Genomic DNA, 25076 nt, shown 5'->3' with positions numbered 1-25076 from the left:
TACAATAAAGCCATTTGGGGATGCAGAATGATGAAAATTGAGTTGAATGCTCAGACAAAATCATCACTCTTTCCTATTTTTTCTGACACAGCAATTCTTTTCCTCATAAAATCACAATTCACTGAAGTAGAAAGAATGTGCTTTAATTAGAGACATTAATTGACTTTTGCAGTGTCTGTCTTTGGATTTGGTTTTCTGTCAGTCTAACTGTCTGTGGGTAACTTGAAGCAGAGCTAATACAGATATGCCACACAATTCAGATCAAATAGATACTAGATTGAATTGAAGGATAATTCCAATCTGCTCACTACTCCTTCCCTTAAGCTGTCCCCAAAACTAATAGTGCAAGTCTTAGTTTGGCATATTGGTTTAGTGAAACCCAGTTCAACAGCAAGCTGCAACAACTACAAGTTTAAATAACAACAATCTGAGTTACGACAAGCTGGATGTGAGGGGGGTGGGGATGGGAAGAAGACAGGTGGAGGAATTATTTGCAGGTCTGTTACATATCACAAAGATTAAGTTTGAAAAGGAGCTTCAAATAAAAGCAATAAAAAGTTTTGAGAAGTTTCAATACATGCATAAACTTTTAAACAACAAAATTTAGTCAAGGTAAGCAAAAGGAAGTAGTAAAATTAAATCTTGAGTCTCAGGATATTTATCCATTTCTGTCACTGGAGAGTGAAATTATTGACTCAGTGACATGAATGCATTATGATGAGCAGCACACCAGGCTTGAAATAGAATGAAACAGACTAAAATAGCAAACATGAATGCTGGAGAAAGTGCCTTTAACAAAGAGTTGCTAACACAGAATGCTTTGACCAGTCATTGCCAGTGAGCCCGACCATTGGCTTGCTCCCGCCAACAAATCAGATGAACATTCTGAAGCAAAGGGCTCAGAAACTGGATTAGATTTGGATTACTCTGAAAAGAAACAATGGGGTGCAACTGTTTCTGTAACTTTCTCTGGTCCCAAAACCAAACAACCAAATAGTAAAAACAGAGATTAGTAATTACGAATTTAAACATAAAACTGGAGAACCAGATTAGCAAGCACACGTTTAACAGAACAGGCTTACCTGTTGAGGAAAGAAGTTCAGAGATATTGGGCACTGCTGATTCCTCTCAACTACCCATTAACTGATCCGTTCCAGAGATCTAAGCATGCAACTGGTAAAAGGGAGAATCACCACTAGCTGCAATATTCAGCCTCCTACATTTCATTGACAGAAAAATCATAACGAATGTATGATAAAATTGTAAAAGATTAGCTGAAATTTCAAGCAGAGAAAAATCAGCATTTACCCTGGATATCAAAATAAATCGATGTTGCTCACAAATGATAAAGTTGTCACCCCAATAAGAGATCAAATACAGTGATATCAAGTGAAAGTCTACCTCTGTTCACTCTTGTGGTAGGAATATTATCAAATACTCAGGGGCAACGCTTAATTTGTCCAAAGTAATTGAAACCAAATCCCTTCAATTTCTGTGTGAGATCATCTAATTCCCTGGTTACATTGAACTCAGATACAATAATCATTCAAAGCAAACGTATCCTTATTCCTGGTTCTCATTCCAAGTGTTATCTATTAAACCAGCAAGTACACCTTTTGTACAGTGTTGAAGGGGTCTGGATTTTGCTAGCTGTTCCACATCTACCCTCTCTAGTGCCAGAAAGTTTGGGGCTCCCACACAAATAAAGTTCTGCAGTTATAATGTGAGCACTGAATATTTCCCCATTGGGTTTTACGTAGATATCAATAGCTGAGTTTACTGGAATACTTGCAGAATCTGCTCCTGGTTTCAAGCCATGTTCAGCAAATCTGTTCCACAGTTCTCTATCTGAAATAGTTCCTTAAAAGCACAACAATCTAACATCCTCAAGACTGCCTCCACTTTTTATTTTGTAGGAAGTGTAAAACATTCTGAAAAAGCAATCCTTAAAGGAATCCTAATTATCTATTTATTTTAAAGATTTCTCTGCTGTTGCTACTGAGACTCTTACATTCTATGTTTGTACATGACATTGTAGGATGTGATATGTGAGTATATTTGTTATAAATGCTATAGGATATGATTCTGTCAGTGCTGAAGCTGCATTTCATTTTGTGAGTGGAGAGTATCCCATAAAATCTTAGCATGCCTTTTATATACAGTGGGAAGTCACTGTAATTCAGTAAGGGAGTCACTTGCATCCTGATACCCAGATCCTGAAGTGCTCTCACAGCTACAGTATATGCATGTAGCTTAGCCAAGTCGAGTTTACAGTCAACAGTGGTCCCCAAGATACTGATGAAGGACATGCTGCTGTATATCATGGACGATGGACAGGCTTCCTAATATGGTTCAGACATTCTCATCTATCAGTCCAACCTTGAATTACAACTAGGCTGCAAAGTCACAAAACTTATTCATTGAGGGAAAAAGCAACTGAACACTCTGCGATCATCACTGAACATCTTGACTTCTGAATTTATGGAAGTCATAAGTGAAGCAGCTTAAGATTGTCGGGCCTGAAAAAAAAACACCATGGCAAAATCCTGCAAAGAACAATTATCTCTAGATGATCAATATTAGATATGTCCCAGTTATAACACTTTTGTCCTTATTGCTTTAATGTCTCACACTTCCCAAAAACATGTTTAAAACACTCCTTTTTGACCAAGCTTTTGATTACAGACCTTATACTAGAGTTGGCTTGGTGTCAAGTTTTTGATAAAATTTCCTTCGTGCTAAAAACTTGAGTTAAAAACACTGTTAAAAACGCGTAATTACTGGTTATAATTTAGTTTAATTACTAATTAATACCCACATATCAATTTATGTTGACTAACCAAAGAAATTCATTAATGGTACTCATTGATACTCAAACCACTACAATTCACCTACCACCAAGACAGGTCAATGGCAGACACCATCTCCCTGGCCCTATTCTCATCTGAACAGTAAAGACACCCTTGTCAGACTACTCATTGACTACAGCTCTGCTTTTAACACTAATGTTCCAAACAAATTCATTACCAAACTCACAAACCTGAGAGTTAATATCTCCTCTGCAATAAGATCCTCCATTTCCTGACGAACAGACAACAATCTGTAAGAATAGACAATAACACCTCCACCACAATTATTGTAAACACTGCTCCTCCACAAGTTTGTGCCCTTAACCCCCTATTCTGCTCAATGTACACTCATGATTGGGTGGCCAGATTCTGCTCTAACTCCATCTACAAGTTTGCAGATAATGGGGCATCAATCAAGTATCGATAAGTCAGAGCCAAGATGGCACCAGACAGAGATTTCTTCAAGTTCATCTGTGGAAACAGCTTATTTCTACATTTATTGTCTCTCTTTTTCATTTTCAAGGTGGAAAGAAAGCCTGTGGTATGTTCGGGTGAACGATTAGTTTTTCTTGGGGGCTTTACCACGATTGTATGTTTGGTGGGTGAAGGATGTTGATGCTTTTTGCTGAAGTAAGTGCAGAGGGGACGATTTATGCTTTGCTGCTGCTTGTGCATGGGGGGTAGAGGGACTTTGGGGTGTGAATGTTTTTACTGTCACTCGTTCTTTGGGGTACTCTTCTGTTTTCGTGGATGGCTGTGAAGAACGAGAATTTCAGGTTGTATATTGTATACATCCTCTGATATTAAATGGAACTATTGAACTAACAGCAAGAAGATAAAAGAGCACCATAACATGGGGGTCATGATAGCTTTTCCCTCAGTCAGCAGAACAAGAGAGCTGGCCATTGACTTTAAGAAGGGGACAGTGCACATGCTCCTGGATCAATGGTGCTAAGGCTGAGGATGAGAGGTTTAAGCATCGCCAACAGCATGTACTGGTCCAGGCATTAGATGCCACAGCCAAGAAAGCTGTAAGTAGAAAGCAAGTGGGTTTTACGCCAAGTACCATGAAATAAGCTTTCATATCTTGAGGGAGCCCAATCGCCTACAACATCCAAGTTAAGGTTACCTTTGATCAGAATCATAGAGGGTATGAGTCCAATAGGAGTTAGGATGCCCCATAGCAAGTCACTTAGTTCCTGACCCCTAACCATACCCTTTTAACTAACTACAAGGCATGTCAGGAGAATGATATAATATTCTCCAGGTGCCTGGATAAGCAATGCATCAATTTAAGCCTAATACTATCCAAGACAATGCAGACTGCTTGATTCATTTTTCTGAACATTCTTTCCCTTCACTACTGATGCACCACAGTTACAGAGTGCACTGTCTATAAATTAGACTGCAGTCCTTAGCTTGTTTACTCCTAACACTAAGACCCATATCACCAAGGCCAACGACAGCAAAGATGTGTGATTACCACCACCACCCGCACTGGTGGGTGTTACACAAACAAAATAGTTATCAGCAGGGGCGCAGTGCAAATTTTTTAGGTGCCGGAGCTGACAAAATGCTTGCCATTTCCTATATCCTCTCTATATATATGTCACACCCAATTTGTGTACCTGCTCATTTTATGTACTGGGCAACTTCCTCGCCCCATTCATGTAATGAGCAGGTACACAAATTGGGTGTGACATACATAGATGAATAGGGCTTGTTATGATGTCAAGCACTAAACCAAGATGAAAGAAATATATGAATTCCAGAGCTCCACAGAAAGATAGTGATAGTTAAGACATTAACAAGATTATAGCCTATCACTACATTTCAGTGTATAACTGGTACAATAAAACATATAATACTTAATTTAATAATACGACGAAGTATTGCATGGTTGCACTCACTAATTATCATAAAGTATAATTATCAAATAAAAAGACGATAATCATGCATTTTACCAATTTAAAAGTAATTACCTACTTACCAAATGCCACCAATGGGAAGTTTCACAATAATTTCCACAAAGTAATATGTGTTCGGGGATCTTAAGCAACTCCTGTCTTGGTGTCATCTGCTGATCTGTGGTACCGCAGCCATGATGTGACATATGGCTCAGGATTCCACTGAACTAGAGGAGGTCCATGTAGCTTAACAAACATAAGTGCTGATACATGATTTATGAGAATTCTTGAGCATGTTGTTGTTATTATCAAGTTCATGTGACTGAATCCTCTCTCACACTCAGCAGTACTAATAGGAATAACTTGTGAACAGCTCAGTAATGGGCATAAATCTTGAAGGATGCGGCGTCCAAGATCCTCCACATAATCTCTGAAGGCATTTATTACAGAGGAAGAAGAAAGCTTAAACCTCTTACAGAGGTTCTCCATAATTAGGTGGTATTTCAGCAGGCTAGTTATCTTTATCAAGGACACACATTTCATTTAGCAGGGATTTATACATACTTTGAGGTTTAGAAGTTTGAGAACCTTTCAAGGATGTTGCCGTGAACATACGGTGCTGCAAATTGTTTATAAGACTAGTAAGAAATTGTAGATAATTAATGGAGACAATTTTGTTGTTCCTTGTTAAGGTAATTTCTCCAAACTTCCCCTTTTCAACTGAACCTTGAGCTTCTAGAGTTGTTGTACCAGGTTGCTCTTTCAGTCCATGCAGTGATCTTATGCTCCGTTGGATCAGTTTGTCTGCATAAACAATCGTAGTAGTGCGTTTCTGTAAACACTCTGACAGTAAACCAAGTTCATGCAACATGTCATACATTAGAGCCAAGTCCAATAGAAACTGTTCTGAAGAGAATCTTTTCAACAGACCTTCATAGGTTTTTCTGTCACTCCCAGATCTTGCTTCATCCTTCATTGCTTTTTCAAAATGAAAACACAGTGCTTCATAACTGTGCCACACTGCTGAAACTGTTTGAAACGAGCTAGCTACTCGACTGGTGCCCAGAACACGGCCTATTTTGCAAATTTGTTGCTCTAGTTGAGAGGCACATTCAGACAGCTCCTTTTGATTTAGAGGTGATCTACTGTAAATATAGTACAATTTGTCCATAAATGATTGAAAATGATTTATTCCATGAACTTCTCTCACCGAATCACCTACTGTAAGTTCCAATCTGCGATTAAGACAGTGCCAAATTATCACATCAGGGTAATGTTCCTTGAGAATTGTAGCAACACCAGCTTTGACACCAAGCATTACACTCACCCCAAATGCTACAAGGTTCTGTTTCAGTAAGAGTCATCAAACCCATGGTTATTGAGACAGTTCAATAGATGCTTAGCAATAGTTGCAGCTTTCTGATCAGGCAGTTCAATTAAGTCTAAAAAACATAAAATGGGGATCACCTTCCTTATCACTTTCACATTTCAAATAAGCTATTAGGGCAGTCTTAATGCTCAGACTTGTTGATTCATCAATGAGAACAGAAAATTTGCCATTTATCTGCTTGATATGCTGGCAAATTTTCTTTTCATATTAATGGCTATGTGATTAATTATCTCTGTAGCACTAGTGCAGGAATGCAGTCCAATTCCAATGTCAATACCATTTTTTTTTAAGTTCCAATAAGCCAAAGTGATCAGAGTATGGTCTGTCAATCTGACCTAAATAATATGCAGAATGAAAAATTGAACAAGTTGCCTTTAGATGCAAAGCATTCATGGTGTCACATAATTTTCCAAGAGCACCTTCACAGCTATATTTTCAACACTTGGAGCAGCGGCGTGAGTTTTTGATAGTTTGTGATCAACAATTTTTTTTCTGAGAGACTTCAAGCGTGTACTTTGATCCGCTCCATAATAGGATACTTGGTACATCTGCCATGCCGATTCTCCCGTGATCTTTAAGTTCTTGAGGCTGTAGCACTTTACATAGCTAGCCAGCCATCCCTTACTAGCCTCAAACTCCTTCCTCTCGCTCTCCTCAACCCCTTCACAGTAGTGCTCCTACAGGCTAAGTGCTTTTTCACGCATAATTTTGCCATCAACAGGGATATGCTTCTGCGATATGTCCTCTAGTCACACACTTAATGCTTTCTCAGTCTTTGTAAGCACTTTATCACAAACCAGAGAGACCATTTTTGCCATTGTAGGGGTAGCACTAGGACTTCCACGAATTTCGGCTTCTTTCTGCTTTATTGGGCGAATGATTGATTTGTTCTTATCGACCTTAAGGCCCACTTCGGCGAATGACATGCCACTTTTCAAAAGATCTAAGATTTTTATTTTCTCGGCGAACAATGCTCAAACAACGAGTGCTGGGGAGAGACTGAGGATCTGTGAAATGGCGGGAGGCTACAGCAGGGTATGCTGGAACAAAGGGTCGAGCGAGGAGGGATTTCACAAAACAGTCACAGCTCCAGGATTTCACCAAAAACGATCAAATATCCTAATATTATTAGAGGTATTTTCCCCACCAGCCACCACCCCCGCTTCCGTAAAATTCCATCTATTTAATACACAGCTGCTATTAAATTCCCTGCTTGTTTATTTTAAACAAACTCTGTTTTTTTTAAAACAGAGGTGCCAGGGCAGCGCTCCGGTGAGCTCCGGTAGCACTGCACCCCTGGTTATCAGCACTGGAGCTGTGATTATTTATTAAAAGTTAGATAACCCAATGCAGAGATACATCTACAATTGCCAATTATACACCGACGGTAAAGCAATAATTATGAACACAACACAAAGACCTGATAGATGAAACCTGTAGACAAAACTACAGCAGGTGGATTTCAAATTGAATAAACAAGGTCATCCATTTTAGAACACAAATGTATCTCCCATTATATAATGCTAGAAATAGTGGAAGTCCAGTTATTTAGCATTCCATGTTCACCAATTACTGACGTGCAACAGTATAGAATGCGAGTTTTTATATATGGAGAGAAGGTTTCCCTGAAGTTATAAAAGCAGTGGCTAGTTAGAGGAATTATGCAGAGTTTTGGGTACTGCTAGTGAAGAAGATGAAAGAGCTATAGATCTTCCAGAATACTAACACGTTGTTAACAGTCACTAAGAAATAATCAGATAAAGTAGGCTCAAATTCCCTGGAATATAGAATGTTTAGAGTGATTTTTGGTTTAGAATTTCAGAAGAAAATGTTTTCTTGCTAATGACGATTGAGGACATTATTGAATAGTCAGAGCCATTTCTGAAATAAAAGTCTTTTGAAAGATAGAAAAATTGAATATTTTCACAAAAAAGGTCAATTCTTTTGAACTAATTCTTTTAAATTTGAGATTGATGCTTCTTTTGCTAGAGAAAAAAAACAGATAGAGCCAAGACAGAGAGATTAAACTATAAAATATAGGAGACCTCAATCTTGATCATACACTTTATGCCAGTTCACATGGTTTTAATAGGTAATAGTGGAGTTGGCTCCCATTGAATAGTTTTCTGATCTTGAGATCCAAAATTACACAGTAAAGTGCTCCTAGGGTTAAGCAAAAATACTCCAAGACCTATAGACTTACATTCTCTAACAAATGTAATGGTGGGAATAGAGCAAGTAGACACCTGGCCTTAGAATTTCAAAAAGAATTAATTCTTTTCTTTTGTTAGCCCATTCACCGGTTGTGCTTCAGCTGTTTTCTCATGAAGAAGGAGTGTGTTAGTTATAATACTTCTAACCATCTAACATAAGAACATAAGTGTGGTGCGTGGCCAAGCGGTTAGGGCGTTGGACTAGCGATCTGAAGGTTGTGGGTTCGAGCCTTGGCCAAAGCAGCATGTGTGTCCTTCAGCAAGGCACTTAACCACACAATGCTCCAGTCTACCAACTGAGAATGGGTTACCCGCAAAAATGCTGGGGGTTAACCTCGCGATAGACTGGTGTCCTATCTGGGGGGGGGGGGGGGGGGGGAGAGAAGTCTCGTACTCTCAGTCGCTTCATGCCACGGAAACCAGCATAAGCACCAGCCTGATGGGCCACAAGGCTCATGACAGACTTTAATAAGAACATAATGAATAGGAGCAGGAGGAGGTCATCTGGCCCGTTGAGACTGCTCCGCCATTCAGTAAGATTATAGCTGATCTGGCCATGGACTCATCTCCACCTACCTGCCTTTTCCCCATAACCCCTAAGTACCCTACTATACAAAAGTCTATCCAACCTTGTCTTAAATATATTTATTAAGGTAGCCTCCACCAACTCCATTGGACAGAGAATTCCACAGATTCACCACTCTCTGGGAAAAGCAATTCCTCCTCATCTCTGTCCTAAATCTACTCCTCCAAATCTTGAGGCTATGTCCCCTAGTTCTAGTCTCACCTACCAGTGGAAACAACTTTCCTGCCTCTATCTTATCTATCCCTTCAATAATTTTATATGTTTCTATAAGATCTCCTCTCATTCTCCTGCATTCCAGCGAGTACAGTCCCATGTGACTCAATCTCTCCTCATAGTCTAACCCCCTCATCTTTGAAATCAACCTGATGAACCTCCTCTGCACCGCCTCCAAAGCCAGTGTATCCTTCCTCAAGTAAGAGAACCACAGCTGCATGCAGTACTCCAGGTGTGGCCTCACCAGTACCCTGTAAAGTTACAGCATAACCTCCCTGCTCTTAAATTCAATCCCTCCAGCAATGAAGGCCACCATTCCATTTGCCTTCTTGATAGCCTGCTGCACCCGTAAACCAACCTTTTGAGCTTCATGCACAAGCACTCCCAAGTCCCTTTGCACAGCAGCAAGCTGCAATTTTTTTACCATTTAAATAATAACCTGAAAATACCTGAAAATGATGGGGCAATTAAAAAAAATCATAATAACACTGCAAGATTTTAATGATCTCCTTCCACTGTTTCTTTGTGAACAGTAGAGTAGATCGCAGCACCTTTGCTGATGGTCACAACGATAAAGGTATGATTGGGTACATTGTTCAACCACCATTCCTCATTCTCAATTTCCAGTCCACCATCATATCCCAAATCTCTATACCACACTAGATGGTTGTCATGGGGATATGACTTCAGCACCAGTGATGTGCTTTTCAACAGTCAGCTTTCTGGTAGCATGCTTGAAGAAGATGCCAGCTGAATGCACAGCAAGTGGCTGCTGTCTACAAACGCATGTTACATTCCACCTTTTGTAAAATGGAAGAATTTAATGATTTGCTTGGTGACCACTGATTTGGTTGGGATAAAATGTAGCACCTACTTAGTACATCAGAAGTGGCCGGAATGCAGGCTTTAGGCTCAAGTTTTCCTACATTTACTGTTCTGATGGCATCACTTCTGGCTTTTCATTACAAGAAAAGGAACCTATAAGAAATATTCTGCACACCAAATTTACATCCAGAAATTGCTCAATACCAGTACAACTTTCAATGGTGATAAGGAAACATTGCTAGCTGTATTTTTAAAAAAAAGGTATTTCCTACATAAATGGCTGTAATTCAAATGGCAATAATGAACACATTATTTGAGTTTTAGTGTGCTTATTTTGATTCCTCTTCAAATGCACAGTAATTCGAATACTGTTTAAATGGGAGATTTAAAAGGAAATGCAAGAGAAGTCAAGGAAATTATAAAGCCCATCAGCATACACATACCTGGTAGGGAATCCAATTTCCCATCATGAAGCAAATCTTTCCAGATTTCTTGTCCGATGCCATTTGGGTTAAAATCAGTCTGATGACTAATCTTTACATTTTGCTGTTAAAAGAAAAAAATGATTTTAACTACATTTATAATGCAGTCCTATATAGAAATAACATTCAAGTATAAGATATATAAGATATAAAAGATATATCATCACCACTTCAGATTTTTGTATGTCTATCTCAAGAAAGGTGGCTGCAGAAACAAACTTACAAAAAGCCAGATCTATATTAGGTAGTGAACGCAGCAGGCCAGGCAGCATCTCTAGGAAGAGGTACAGTCGACGTTTCGGGCCAAGACCCTTCGTCAGGACTAACTGACTAACTTTCAGTTAGTCCTGACGAAGGGTCTCAGCCCGAAACGTCAACTGTACCTCTTCCTAGAGATGCCACCTGGCCTGCTGCGTTCACCAGCAACTTTTATGTGTGTTGCTTGAAATTCCAGCATCTGCAGATTTCCTCGTGTCTGCATTAGGTAGCACCTTTCTTGATCCCAGAACATGCAAAGTTACATTATATCAATTACATAAAATTATAAAATGTAGGCACTGATAAAGGAAACAATATTCACACAGCATCTTTCCACAGTGATATAAAAATAACCAGATAATTTTGTGTACACTAATTTGATTTAGTGAGGTTGATTAAGGGAAATATTAGCCAGGACATTGGGGATTACTCATTACTCTTCTTCAAAGAGTATCCTTTAACATTCAAACCTGATTGTAGACAGGCCCAAGCTTTCCCCCTCCTAACCAAAAATATTATAATCTATATCTTAGAAACTGGCCATCATAAATATTCCTATCATTTCAAATATGAAGCTAAAATCAGATGAGTCATCCTATTTTTAATGTGCCAAGTGTCCTACTCCTTATTTGTATGTTTGTATGGTCCAGCTGGAGGCATTCTTCGAACACTGTCTGCAGTTGATCCAAATATGGGTATTTAATCGGAAAAACCAATTAAATGGCACTACCTTTTAAGAATAAAGATATTCTCTCATTCATCAGCCACCGTAAAGTGTGATTGCTTTCAACAAATGAACTCAAAACCTTGGTATCCATGGACAAGAATACATTAGAATAATGGTTAAATCTCTGGTATAAAAGAAACATAGACTAATATACCTGAAAAATAGTAATTTGTGAATCAGGGCTTTATGTCGTCAAGTTTTGTAGTAGAAAAACAAAATCTACTTTTAATATATTGCTTCTAGCAGGAAAGCTCTTCAAGATTCAAAATACTACATTTTGAAGTTATGAATCTGTATAATAATTCTTCCATGCAAGAAAATATGTTTGTACATTATACTACTGGTGCTCAGCAGATCAAAATGAAACAAGCACAGTAAATGATCACTTAACCCATCATGTTGTCATTTTACTAGAGCAATCATAAACTAATGCTACCATCTCCTGCTCTACCTGGAGCTGCTCTTCTGCTTCACTATTTATTAAATTTCCTCCTGTAAGTTGCACACTATCCACTTTTTTTTCAAACTATCACTATTGTCTATTTTAAATCAACAATCCCTATTTTGTTCACTCCATAAACAGGATGCCAAGAAATTATCGAAGGCTTGGCTGCAGATTCATTTAATATACAACCAAGATGGGTGCCCTATGGCTCTAACATTACACTGAATATTCTGGAGTAACAATAATTAACTTACTGCATGTTTCGCTGAAATTGCCATTGTATAGCTATTTACAGGGGTGCAATGATGCAACAACACTCCTGAAATGCTTTCGTCTTCTTTATCGAAATGGAATGGTTCATTCCAGTGTCCTCCTCTCTGATCATCCTTGGTCCCAGTACCATTCCTCAGAGTAAACATAAGTGAGACTTCCAGGTCATGGTCATTTTGGTTTTCAATTTCCCATACAAAAACCCCAACTGGCAGACTAGTGTCCTGTGAGACAAAGCACATTGAAGTTCAGTCTAGTACAGTTTACTATTCAAAATTTTGTATGTCTGGATTACTGTCACGGAGCAAAAACAATAACTCAGAGTTACAAAATTCGGCATTATGCAGCATATTCAAATAATACTATAGCACAGGCTGAAAAATGTTGGAAGGTCATGGCATGGTGAACATCAGAAAATAGTTATATACAGTACACCATTTCAGACACTGGCAACCAGTGCTCCACAGAAGAGGGTTAAAAAATTAGGAGGAAAAAATGATATTACAGAGGTAGCAGGGAAGATATGTTTCAAAGAGGTACTCAGTAGTGCAGTTTATGAATAATTTCCTTTCAGTCAGAATAAAGTGCTCTTTCCCCCAGGCTGAGATCAGATTGAGAATAATTCATATCTTCCCCTTACTTATGTGGCCTTCATTAGCCTACAAAACACTGGGTCCATTCAGAAAAGTTTCTTGTAAAATTACTGGGGTTGGCTGGGAACCCATCCACTGGTTTTGCTGTGCTTCTTCAAGATGAGAGCGCTGGAGGGGCTAGACTAAAAGGAAGAATCCACAATACTGGAACTAATTTTTAACTGCAAGAAAAGCTGACTGATCAGACTTCGACGGAACATTCTAATAATTCCCTGCCATACTACTTTCCAGTCACACCCTTTCTATTAACAGAATTTCCATTAAATTTATGGAAAGAGATAATACAGATTCAAAGCCTGAATGCAAACTGATTACAACTTTGCCCAACATTGCCAACATTGAAGATACATTTGTAAAGCCAACTGAAATTATCTTTCAAATTTAATTTTTTTTAGACATCTTTCTTTGTGAAGAAACAGCCTCAAGTGGGTCTGTCCTTGCTACAACAGCCAAAACATTTGCAATTGCTCTATGTCTCTGAGAAGATCTCCCTCAGCCAAATTCTCTAAATACGAAACCAACTTTCATATGAGCAGCAATAATCAGTGTCATCACCTCCACTAGTTCAGTTTCATCAAAACTGTAATTGAGTTTTCACAACTCCACTTCCAGATTTGACCAGTTCAATTCTCTACAAGCTTCAGCTCATTTATATCTGAGATAAACCAGTCATTTCTCACTCTCATCCTTATCCACCTGCCCCGACTGTTATATAAAAATTGCTACTCCAACTTCCAGTTATATAAAAATTGTTTATCAGTAATCAAAACCTCATTTACCTCAGAACATTGCAATCCCACACTACAGTCATGCTAAATTAGGAAACGTAACAGTCAATTTGCACAGTAAGTATCCTCCAGAAAGATTACGGCAATGACCAGATAATTCAGGCCATTGGCATTATCTTCACGTTAGAAACACAGGATCTCCTGAACTGTAAGGACAAATTTGCCACTCACACAAGTTTAAATGATTTTTAAGCACAGTCTGTGGCTACTATATTGCATTCCTCAAGGGAGAAGCTCAAAGGCCTCATTTGATAACATTTTTATATATTGAAATGGTAATTTGTAATTTTTTTTGATAAGTAGATATCTTTGCCTTTAAAGCAATACACTGGGACTGTTCAGCTGCTACAATACTATAATGGTATTTATCAGTGGGATCACATGACTAACACCTTCCATAAATTCTTTAATTATTAATTAGCCAATCCAAAATGTTCAAAGCAAAAATAATGTAGGAAATTTGAAATAATAAGTGCCAAAATTATTCTGTACTGCATCAGTACTACGAAGTTAAACCATTAACCATATCTAAGGCACCATGGAAAAGGTCAAAAACAGAGGTTAAAAAAGACAAAATGAGCTCAATATCAACTAATTTTAAAACTGTAAATTCTTTCCCAATTTACAGTAAGTCCCATGTGTTTGGAAAGCAGTCAGAAGGCCAGTTAGAAATTGATTTTGATCCAAATTTTTCAACCGTACATTCATCAAATGGCAGTGAACATCTATAATTTTTTCTAATTAACCAAAGTTTACTGATTTTTCAAATTTCACAACATCTGATAATATTATAATACTAACCATATAATTGTGAGGAATAATTGGACTTATCTGCCGACATATTAGAGTGACATTTTGACCAGGAAGTTTGTAGATTGTCCAGGCACGTGGATAAAGGGCATGGTAATAAGCATACTCTCCACAGTATCCCCAATTCCAACTTTGAAGCTTGTGTGGCCTCTCAACAGAAAGAACTTGCTGATAAACAGTATTCCCATTTTTTCTTAAGCAAACTGTAAACTGGAAACAATGAAAATTCAGTTCAGAGTCAGTATGAAGGTACACCGTATAAAGTTATTAACATTAATATTTGTATCTTGTTCAAAAGAACACATTTAGGATGCCCATTCATGGTTCAAACTTTTCTTTACAATGAGGTGGTTGTCACTTTATAGCCAACACTTACCAATAAACATTCACTTAATTGAACTCCAGACTATAGATTCAACCCCAAATCAAAGGATTAAAATGTTTTCTCCTTTCTTTCTTCACACACAACTTAAGAGGGTGAGAGAATATCTCAAACTGGGGCGGCATGGTAGCATAATACTACTACAACGCCAGCGACCCAGGTTCAATTCCCGCCGTTGCTTGTGAGGAACTTGTGCATTGTCCCTGTGACCCCGTGAGTTTTCTCCAAGTTCTCCAGTTTACTCCCACATTTCAAAGATGTACAGATTAGTAGGTTAATTGGTCATGTAGATGTATTTGGGCGGCACAAGCTAGTTGGGGTGAAAGGGTGTTACTGTGCTGTACCATTAAAAAATTCTGCCAGCATACTCAATCTTTGGTGGGTTTCTTAAATTTAAGAATGATAAATTAACTCAATTCCTACTCATTGATAATGTAGACTAGACAAATATATTAGCAGGTAAGAGAATATGCACACATTTAATAAAGATAATTCAAGATTCATTACAAAACATCTAAATGCAGAGGAAAAGTTCTAAAAAGACTGCGAGAAGCATAGGGAGGGGAAAGGGAAGATCCTATATTGTTTAACTGAGGAAGATAAGGAGCACATTAAGCTGAAGGAAGAAATATTCAAGGTTATAAAGTTAGTGGTAGGCCCAAGACTTGGAATAAGTTTAACACTCATCATGTTTAACATTTTTAAATCAAGGAGAAAGCAAAACATGAGAAAAAACTTGAGTGAAATAGAAAGGTCTTTGTCAGTTTTTATTAAGTACATAAAGACGGATCAAAGTCAACATAGGTAGGCCTCTTAGAGACAAGCTAAATAAATATTAATGAACAAGATGATGACATGAGAGTTGAACAGTTATTTCTATGAATCTGTATAAATACCGATAAGTTAGTTACTGCCTGCCACTGGTGTTTAGGGCAACAATGAAGATCTCCATTTCTGCCTGTCCTTAGCCATCTTCCCTACTGTGCTCTAGGTGTGGTTCAGGGTCCTCATTTCTGCCTCTATAGTATGATGCCAAGTTGTCTTTGGTCTCCTGCGTTTCCTCTGCCCTTCAGGGGTCCAACGAAGTGTTGTCTGGATGATAGAATTGGCCTCTCTTCTCATTACTGCCCAATCCATCTCCAATGTTTCCTCATGATGACTGTGGCCATGTCTTCTTTGTGACACTGAAGGAGTAGCGGGTGTGGCTGAAGATCTTTCTTGGCCAGAAAATATAGAGGATCTTCTGGAGGCTCATGGTGTGGAATGATGACAGCTTGGCAAGGTCATTCTCTGTTATGTACCAGCATTCTGACCCGTACAAAAGTGTGGACAGAATGCAGCTCTGGTACAGCTTCACCTTGTTGTGGACAATGACATTGGCAAGAATCTTGCTGGGCACTTACAAAAGTAGATACCATGCCAGTTGTTGCAATCACTTAGCACCCTTTTCTTGGTGACACTAAGAATGACTCCCTTTGTCCTGTTGGATACTTGTCTCCATTCCCAGATTATATCAAACAGTGGTTACAGGATGGCTGCTGCAATGTTTGGTTCAGCCTTGAACAATTAGGCATGCAAATTGTCACATCCTGGAGCTTTGCTGTCCTTTAATGATTTAATCACAGCAACTGTCTTGTGATAAACGTTTTTCAGTCTTGTGATAAACTATCTCTTCTTTCTAGGGTCAATCTTTATCGTGCCAGTAACTTCCTCTCAGTTTTCACTGTTGTCAATCATGCAAGTCCCAGGTGAAGATTCAGGGATACTATTGCATACTGATATAGGATTCTTCATTGCTGTTTCTGTAACATTTTTTTTAGACCAGTCTGAACGCCTGAATTTGGAGGACCAGTGGACCACTCTTAATCTGGCCCTTACCCTTTGACCTGTTTGGCATGAGTGACCCCACCAGGAGTCAAAGCAAAAGGCCCTGACTCTAGCTTACATAGTCCTCCGGATCATTGAGGCAGAAAATCCTCCCCTCTTAGAGGGTTAACACTAATAAGAGGAGGAATTTAATAGCATAAGCTTACAAGAAAATTAGTATTAAGCAAGCTAATGGAGCTGAAAGCCGCAAGATTTATGACTACGATGGCTTGCATTGTAAAAAGTGATTATGAAGATAACCGATGCACAACAAGCAACCTTCTAAAATTTCTTAGAATCAGATTTATTATTGTTGTTATTCTACATGTGAAATTTGTAGTTTTGCATCAGTGGTACAGTGCAAGACAAAAATTATAAGTTACGAAATAAATAAATAACTACAAAGAGAAATAGAGATAATGTTCATAGATCATTTCAGAAACTTGATGGCAGAGGGGAAGAAGTTGTTCCTAAAACACTGAGTGTGGATCTTCAAGCTCCATCTTTTCAACAGTAGTAACATGAAGAGGGTATGTCATGGACGGTGAGGGTTTTTAATAATGGATGCCACCTTTGAGGGAGCACCTCTTGTTGTCCTCAATAGTAGGAAGGGTTATGCCCTTAATGTGAACTGGTTGAGTTTGGAAACCAAAGCATTGGAAAACTCCAAATATATTATTTTTTTTTAAAAAGGTCAGAGGCAAATAAGATAGCTACAATCACCAGCCATTTATCTATTATCAGAAAAATATGAATTAAAAATATAATAGCAGAACGTTTTGAAAGAGATAACCTAATCGAGCAGGTTCAGTATGGCTTCATGAAGAGGAAAACCCAAGTCTGAAAATGTACTAAATGTATTTCCACATATCAACTGTAAGACAGATAAAATTAGTCGATTAGAAATAAAATCTTAAATTCACCACAGCCATAGTCATAATTAACTTTCTGGCAAGTTGATACATTATGATACATTTTTAAAATGCTTAAAGGCTACTGTTTTATTATATAGCACTCAATGTTTAAATAAATTTAAGTTATGTACCGAGTTCCTAATTCTTGCTAATAATACAATTTATATTTTTTAAAAGCTACCAAATTTCATAATAACTTTAGTTTCAATATCACCTTGGACAACCAAAAATACCTGATTCTCAATCACAGTGTCATATGTATACATTCCTGGGTTTAGCTGCCATCTGCAAAACTCTCCTCGCCACCCTCTTGTAATGGTGCCTCCTCCAAAACCACCTAATGGGGCCCCTGTAAAGAAAAGCCAAATTGGTATTTTAACAATACAAATCCAAGTATCTAATTAAACCATTTTCCGAAGCCAAAAATTTGGAAACAAAGTAAAAATACTATAATTTTTAAACTCTAGAAATTCTGACATACACAACTATAAACAAAGTGACATTTCTGTTCCAAATGATCACATTCCCATTTAATGTCTAAAATCAAAATGCTAACTTAAGATTTTTTTTCTTGACTGAATAAAATAAAGCATTGATTTGAAAAATCGTATTACTTGGACATACACAATTAAGCCAGAAAAAAAAACTAAGAGAATGAAATGGAACAAAATCCAGCAGGCGGCACGGCACGGCAGCAGCGGCCTTTCGGATCTGGTGTTATGTTAATTTAATTTTTTAATTTAATTTTAAGCCACAATTTTTGATTAGGGCACATGGATAACAGAGCGACTATCTACCATCGCCAGATACTGCTACAATACAGAGATCGCCCAAAAACAAACCATCATGAAGATCTACCGGTTAAATTACACGACCTCGGCTTGCTAAGGGGATCAGGTCTGCAGTCCTTGGAGTCGCCTGATGCTGGTGGCTGGAGGTGGGGACATCATAAGTGGTGTGTGAGGAAGCGGAAGCGAGGCAAGCGGGCAGGAGTCAGTGCCAGGCTAAAAGCAAACCCTAGCCGGCCGACTCTCCTGTCCATTCTGCTCTCCGATGTCCGCTCCCTGGACAATAAATTGGACTACAGGCTTCCCCCGCCATCCGAAGGTAGAGCGTTCCTATGAAACGATTCGTAAGCTGAAATGTCGTAAAGCGAAGCAGCAATGACCATTTATTTATATGGGAAAATTTTGTGAGCGTTCGCAGACCCAAAAATAACCTACCAAATCATGCCAAATAACACATAAAACCTAAAATAACAGTAACATATAGTAAAGGCAGGAATGATATCATAAATACACAGCCTATATAAAGTAGAAATAATGTACATACAGTGTAGTATCACTTACCGGAATCTGGACAGCGCCAAGCACACTGATGATGGTGTGTTAGGCTGAGTTGTCGCAGGCTGGGTGGTGCAGTGGCCCCCACCCTCTGGGCCGCTGAGCGATACATTGCCGCGAAGCATGCAGGGGTGCAGCGGTAACCGGGAGGCACAGAGCACATCTTTAAGGAAAAAGCCGAAATAAATATGCTAATTAATTAGGTGCTGCCCGGCACATAATTGTCAGCACAGATCAGTGCCAATTTCCGATTGCATCGCCTCTGATCTGGGCCGACAATTACATGCTAGGCAGCACCTAATTAATTAGCATGTTTATTTCAACTTTTTTCTTAAAGATGTGCTGTGTGCCTCCCGGCTACCACTGCATTCTCCGCGAATCAGTACAGTATCTGTCCGGGGCCCAGGGGTTGGAGTGGTGGGACACGGGGGTGTCATCTCATCGCCGATCAGGGCAGGCAGCTCATCTTCTTCTATGACTGCCCGCCTCGATGTCGAAGGTCGAGGTTCGTCGTCTGTTGTGGCTAATGTGGAAGGCTTGCTTGACTGCTGAGCCTCGCTCATTTTACTATCATACAGTTCTTTGTAAGCACTCAAACCATCCTGCAAATATCCCCTAAATCTATGTACCCTTTCAAAAATAAAGTCGTGCTTTATCATTGCAGCAAAAATCTCAAGCAGTTGCTTCACCTTCATTTCGCTACTGCATTCGGTTTCGATTGTTATCCTTTCCTCTTCCAATTGCATCAGCTCTTCATCTATCAGTTCTTGGTCATGGGATGCCAAAACCTCTTCAACATCATCTTCGTCAGCTTCCACAAGCCAAACTCACTTTGTCCTTGCTGCGTTCACCACAATCGAAACGCTTTACTCTAAGTGTAACACCCTTACTCTTTCAGGCTTTTCCGACACCTTAGAACGCATCTTGCTAACGGCTGCTCAATGCAACGTGTTTAAGCAATGCCGTTCCGAATCCGGGGGAGAGCGGCTGCTAGGGACGCACGCTGCCTTTCTTCGTAACAGTGAAAACACCTTCTGAAAGCGAAAACAGGGTACTAATGTAGGTCTTTCATAACAGTGAGGTTTCGTAAAGCGAACATTTGAAAAGCGAGGGACACCTGTACATCCGACCCCAACGAAATACTCGGCGGGAGTACAGAGTCTGCTGTGCGTATGTTTTCAGGGAAACGTGGCTCACCAACGGAACCCTGGACACAGCCATTCAGCTGGACGGACCCGTCTTGTTTCGAGCTGACAGAGATACAGCTCTTTCCAGTAAGACTCATGGTGGTGGCTTGTGTGTTTAAATCAATACGGAATGGTGCAAAACTCTGTGCTGGTTTCCAGATACTGCTCATCGTTAGTGGAGTTTGTGACTGTTAGATGCAGACCATTTTATTTACCACAGGAATTCACCACTGACCTTACAGTCAGTGTCCACATTCCCCCCCAGCGCTAATGCTAAGGAGGCACTCTATGAACTGTATGGGGCTATTAGCGAACTGCAGAACTCACACCCTGATGGATTGTTTACTGTCGCCGGAGATGTTAACCACGCGAACCTTAAGTCAGTGCTCCCCAAACTCCATCAGAACGTGAACTTTGCAACGAGAGGGGCAAACGCGTTGGACCTTGTTTACACAAACATCCCCAACGCGTACCGGATGAAGCCCCGCCCCCACCTCGGTTACTCAGATCACATCTCTGTTATGCTAATCCCAGCATACAGACCGCTCGTCAGGCGCTCCAGACCAGTTCAGAAGCAGGTGAAAACCTGGCCAGCAGAAGCCATCTTTGCTCTCCAAGACTGCCTTGAGCACACTGACTGGCACATGTTCAGGGAGGCTGCAACCGATGTCGACTCCACCAACTTAGAGTACACAGCATCAGTGACTAACATCAGCAAGTGCATCGATGACGTCACTGTGGCCAAGACCATCACTACATGCGCTAACCAGAAGCCATGGATGACCACGGAGGCGCGTGCACTGTTGAGGACCCATGACTCCGCCTTCAGAGCAGGTGACAAGGCAGCCCTAACAACAGCGAGGGCCAAACTGTCTCGGGCCATCAGAAAGGCAAAGTGTGCACATGCCCAGCAAATCCACAGCCACTTCCAGGACAGCAGCGACACACGACACATGTGGAAGGGCATTCAGGACATCACCAACTACAAGACAACATCACCTGCCTGTGCTGGTGATGCCTCCCTCCCAGATGCATTGAACAACTTCTACGCTCGTTTGAAGCGGAAAATGACGTGGTGGCGAGGAAGACCACCCCTCCTCCAAATGTCCAGGTGCTGTGTCTGACCGTGGCCGATGTGAGGAGAACCCTGTGCAGGGTCAACCCACGGAAGGCTGCTGGACCAGACAATATTCCTGGCAGAGTGCTTAGAGGATGTGCAGACCAGCTAGCAGTGATTCTCACTGACATCTTCAACATCTCCCTGAGCAGCACCATCGTTCTTACGTGCTTCAAGGCCGCCACCATCGTCCCCGTGCCGAAGAAATCTTCAGTGTGTTAGAGTGAGTTTTTGGGTAGATGATTCATTTACACTTAAATGACTTTGGCCACCAGATTTCTATTTGACAAAGTACTATGGATTGAGTCCACAACAATGCGCTTTCTAAAAAGGTATGACTACCAGATGCTTCTGGCGCCGTAGTCTGACCAGATGCTGTAGTTTCAAAGATAGTATTATCTATTCTTTATAAATATTAATTGTCTTCTATGTTAGCACGTAAAATGTCAAATAAATGTACTGTGGATTTAACTTGCATTCCTAAAGGCTGTGGATACCAACCCAGGCTTGTTGGTGTCGGAAGGAAAGGATGAAGTTAGGAGGTGTGATGTTTTGTATGTAGCTTCAAAAGGAAGCATTGTCTATGCATTGTCCATAACTTTTTAAGTAACGATTGCCTTTGTGTTTAGCATATAAATATTGAGCCCACATTGGGCTAGCAGACCTTTCTACTGAAAGCATCTCCGTCCGTATAATGCCTGCTGTACGTTGTGTCGAATAAAGAAGCTGCTTTGTATTTACCAGTGACTCTGTCTCTCCCGTGATTTCATCCACGCTACAAGTGTCCTGCCTCAACAACTACCGCCCTATTGCACTCACATCTATCATCATGAACTGTTTTGAGAGGCTCGTCATGAGGCACATCAAGACCCTGCTGCCCCCCTCACTGGACCCCCTGCAGTTCGCGTACCGTCCCAACCATTCAACAGACGACGCCATTGCCATCACCCTCCACCTGGCCCTAACCCACTTGGACAAGAAAGACACATATGTTCGAATTCTGTTCATAGACTTCAGTTCAGCATTCAACACAATCATTCCTCAGAACTGATTGGAAAGCTGAGCCTACTGGGCCTGAACACCTCCCTCTGCAACTGGATCCTAGACTTCCTGACTGGGAGAACTCAGTCAGTCCGGATTGGAAGCAGCATCTCCAACACCATCACACTGAGCAGGCTGTATGCTCAGTCCACTGCTCCCAGGGCTGTGTGCTCAGTCCACTGCTGTTCACTCTGCTGACCAACGACTCTGCTACAACACACAGCTCGAACCACATCATCAAGTTCGCCAATGACACGACCATGGTGGGTCTCATCAGCAAGAATGATGAGTCAGCATACAGAGAGGCGGTGCAGCGGCTAACAGACTGGTGCAGAGCCAACAACCTGTCTCTGAATGTGAGCAAAACAAAAGAGATGGCTGTTGACTTCAGGAGGACACGGAGCAACCACTCTCCGCTGAACATCGATGACTCCTCTGTAGAGATCATTAAAAGCACCAAATTTCTTGGTGTTCACCCGGCGGAGAATCTCACCTGGTCCCTCAACACCAGCTCCATAGAAAAGAAAGCCCAGCAATGTCTCTACTTTCTGCGAAGGCTGAGAAAAGTCCATCTCCCACCCCCCATCCTCACCACATTCTACAGAGGTTGTATTGAGAGCATCCTGAGCAGCTGCATCACTGCCTCATTCAAAAATTGCACCGTCTCGGATTGCAAGACCCTGCAGCGGATAGTGAGGTCAGCTGAGAAGATCATCGGAGTCTCTCTTCCCGTCGTGACAGACATTTACACCATGCACTGCATCCACAAAGCAAACAGCATTATGAAGGACCCCACGCACCCCTCATACAAACTCTTCTCCCTTCTGCCATCTGGCAAAAGGCACCGAAGCATTCAGGCTCTCATGACCAGACTATGTAACAGTTTCTTCCCCCAAGCCATCAGACTCCTCAATACCCAGAGCCCGGACTGACACCAACCTACTGCCCTCTACTGTGCCTATTGTCTTGTTTATTATTTATTGTAATGCCTGCACTGTTTTGTGCACTTTATGCAGTCCTGGGTAGGTCTGTAGTCTAGTGTAGTTTTTGTGTTGTTTTACATAGTTCAATGCAGTTTTTGTATTGTTTTATGTAGCACCATGGTCCTGAAAAACATTGTCTCGTTTTTGCTGTGTACTGTACCAGCAGTTATGGTCGAAATGACAATAAAAAGTGACTTGACTTGGAATCCTTGCATGAAGCAGTAAGAAAGGTGATATAAAAATAATTGAGAGAGTCCATACAAAATGCTGGTGGAACTCAGCAGGCTAGGCAGCATCTATAGAAAAGAGTACAGTCAACCTTTTGGCCCGGAATGTCAACTGTACTCTTTTCCATAGATACTGCCTGGCCTGCTGAGTTCCTCTAGCGTTGTGTTGTTGGAATTTCCAGCATCTGCAGATTTTCTCTTGCTTGTGAGAGTCCATGGACTTTTCCAAATACACAAGAGATAACTAAATTAACGCCAGCATCATGACAATATTCCCAGCACCGAGGCTTAAAACACATTGTTTTCTTCTTTGAATGGCCACATTGTTCAGATGACTGACACTAGACTCCTGAAACAGAAGCTATTTTGAGCTCTGTTGCAAGAAGAGATTGAAGAATGCATACGTGTTTTGGAAGAAAGCAAATTTCCAACAACTCATGGGAATACCTAGCCTATGACTTTCTGCAATTGGTATAAGGAATCAGGCACACATGTATATTGAGCACAATTAAGACTTAGATAAATGAAAAGCACACCACAGCAAATCACTTAGCCATCTCTTCAGGCACCTCCTGCCCCAGGATATCCCACAGAGTTCTGACCTGACTGATGAGGCCAAAACAAAAGACTGAAGATAGTCACCCGCCATCCTGAGAGAATGCCCAAGAAAAAGGTGGAAAGTAACAAGGAAATTCCACATATTCCATGAAGACAAAGCTTGGACTTCTACCGGTTTGCATAGCTACATTTTTGATTTGAATGTGGTAACAGAAAGGTTGTTCAATGCAAAGTTAAATTGGCCCAAAGGAGGGTGGTAATGAAGAATACCCTTCTCACAGAACCACATAAGTTACAACACGTTCTGTTTTTACTTCTTTTCTAAACATCCAAGTGCATAACATTCCTCTCAGGCAAAGCAGTAATTTGTTTGTACTTTGCTGAAACCAAAACAAGATGGGGTGTATATACAGTATGTGGAACATTTTGTCAATACATAAGAGTGATCTTGAGCTTGTTATTTTCCCATTACTTCATCTTCCATCTGACTGACCTCTATGTCAGTGGTCTTTCCAGTGTTCTATTGAACTCCAATGTAACCTCAAGGAGCATTCATTCTTCTCCAAGTGGCACTTACAATCTTAACACTGATCTCAGAAAATACAAATAATTGACCTTTCTAGCTTGTAAAAAGTAATCAACCTGCAATATTAATCCTTTCATTTTCTAAGGAAGCTGTTTGCCTTGTTGACTGTTTTCATTATTGCTTTCATTTGCATTTTGATTTCTTGATTCCCGAATTAAATGTGTGATGATCAAACCTTCAATATTCCCTGAACATTTACCAATAATGACTTAATATGAACATAAGAACACAAGACATTGGAGCAGGAGTAGGCCATTCAGCCCATCAAACCTGCCCTGCCATTCAATAAGATCATTGCTGATCTGTCCATAACTCAGCTCCATCTACCTGCCTTTTCCCCATAACCCTTAATTCCCTTACTATGGAAAAACCTATCTAACTGTTTCTTAAATGTATTTAGGGAGGAAGCTTCAACTGCTTCCCTGGGCAGAGAATTCCACAGATTCTCCAGTCTCT

General features: G+C 40.3%; 1 protein-coding gene across 5 annotated transcripts in view; it reads right to left on the bottom strand.

The window, feature by feature from the left end:
* The window catches only part of gba2 (glucosidase, beta (bile acid) 2), a 60670-nt gene that overhangs the window by 28697 nt on the left and 6897 nt on the right, over window positions 1–25076 (bottom strand). For all 5 annotated transcript variants that reach the window (XM_072252408.1, XM_072252409.1, XM_072252412.1 and 2 more), the window contains exons 3-6: window positions 17812–17927; window positions 14408–14626; window positions 12150–12389; window positions 10427–10529 (exon numbers count right to left, since the gene is read on the bottom strand). In XM_072252408.1, the coding sequence (XP_072108509.1) occupies window positions 10427–10529; window positions 12150–12389; window positions 14408–14626; window positions 17812–17927 (678 nt within the window). The remainder of the gene's footprint in view (window positions 1–10426; window positions 10530–12149; window positions 12390–14407; window positions 14627–17811; window positions 17928–25076) is intronic.

This window comes from Mobula birostris, chromosome 3, assembly GCF_030028105.1.
Source record: "Mobula birostris isolate sMobBir1 chromosome 3, sMobBir1.hap1, whole genome shotgun sequence".
Taxonomy (NCBI): Eukaryota; Metazoa; Chordata; class Chondrichthyes; order Myliobatiformes; family Myliobatidae; genus Mobula; species Mobula birostris.
This window is presented reverse-complemented; position numbering and strand designations above follow the sequence as displayed.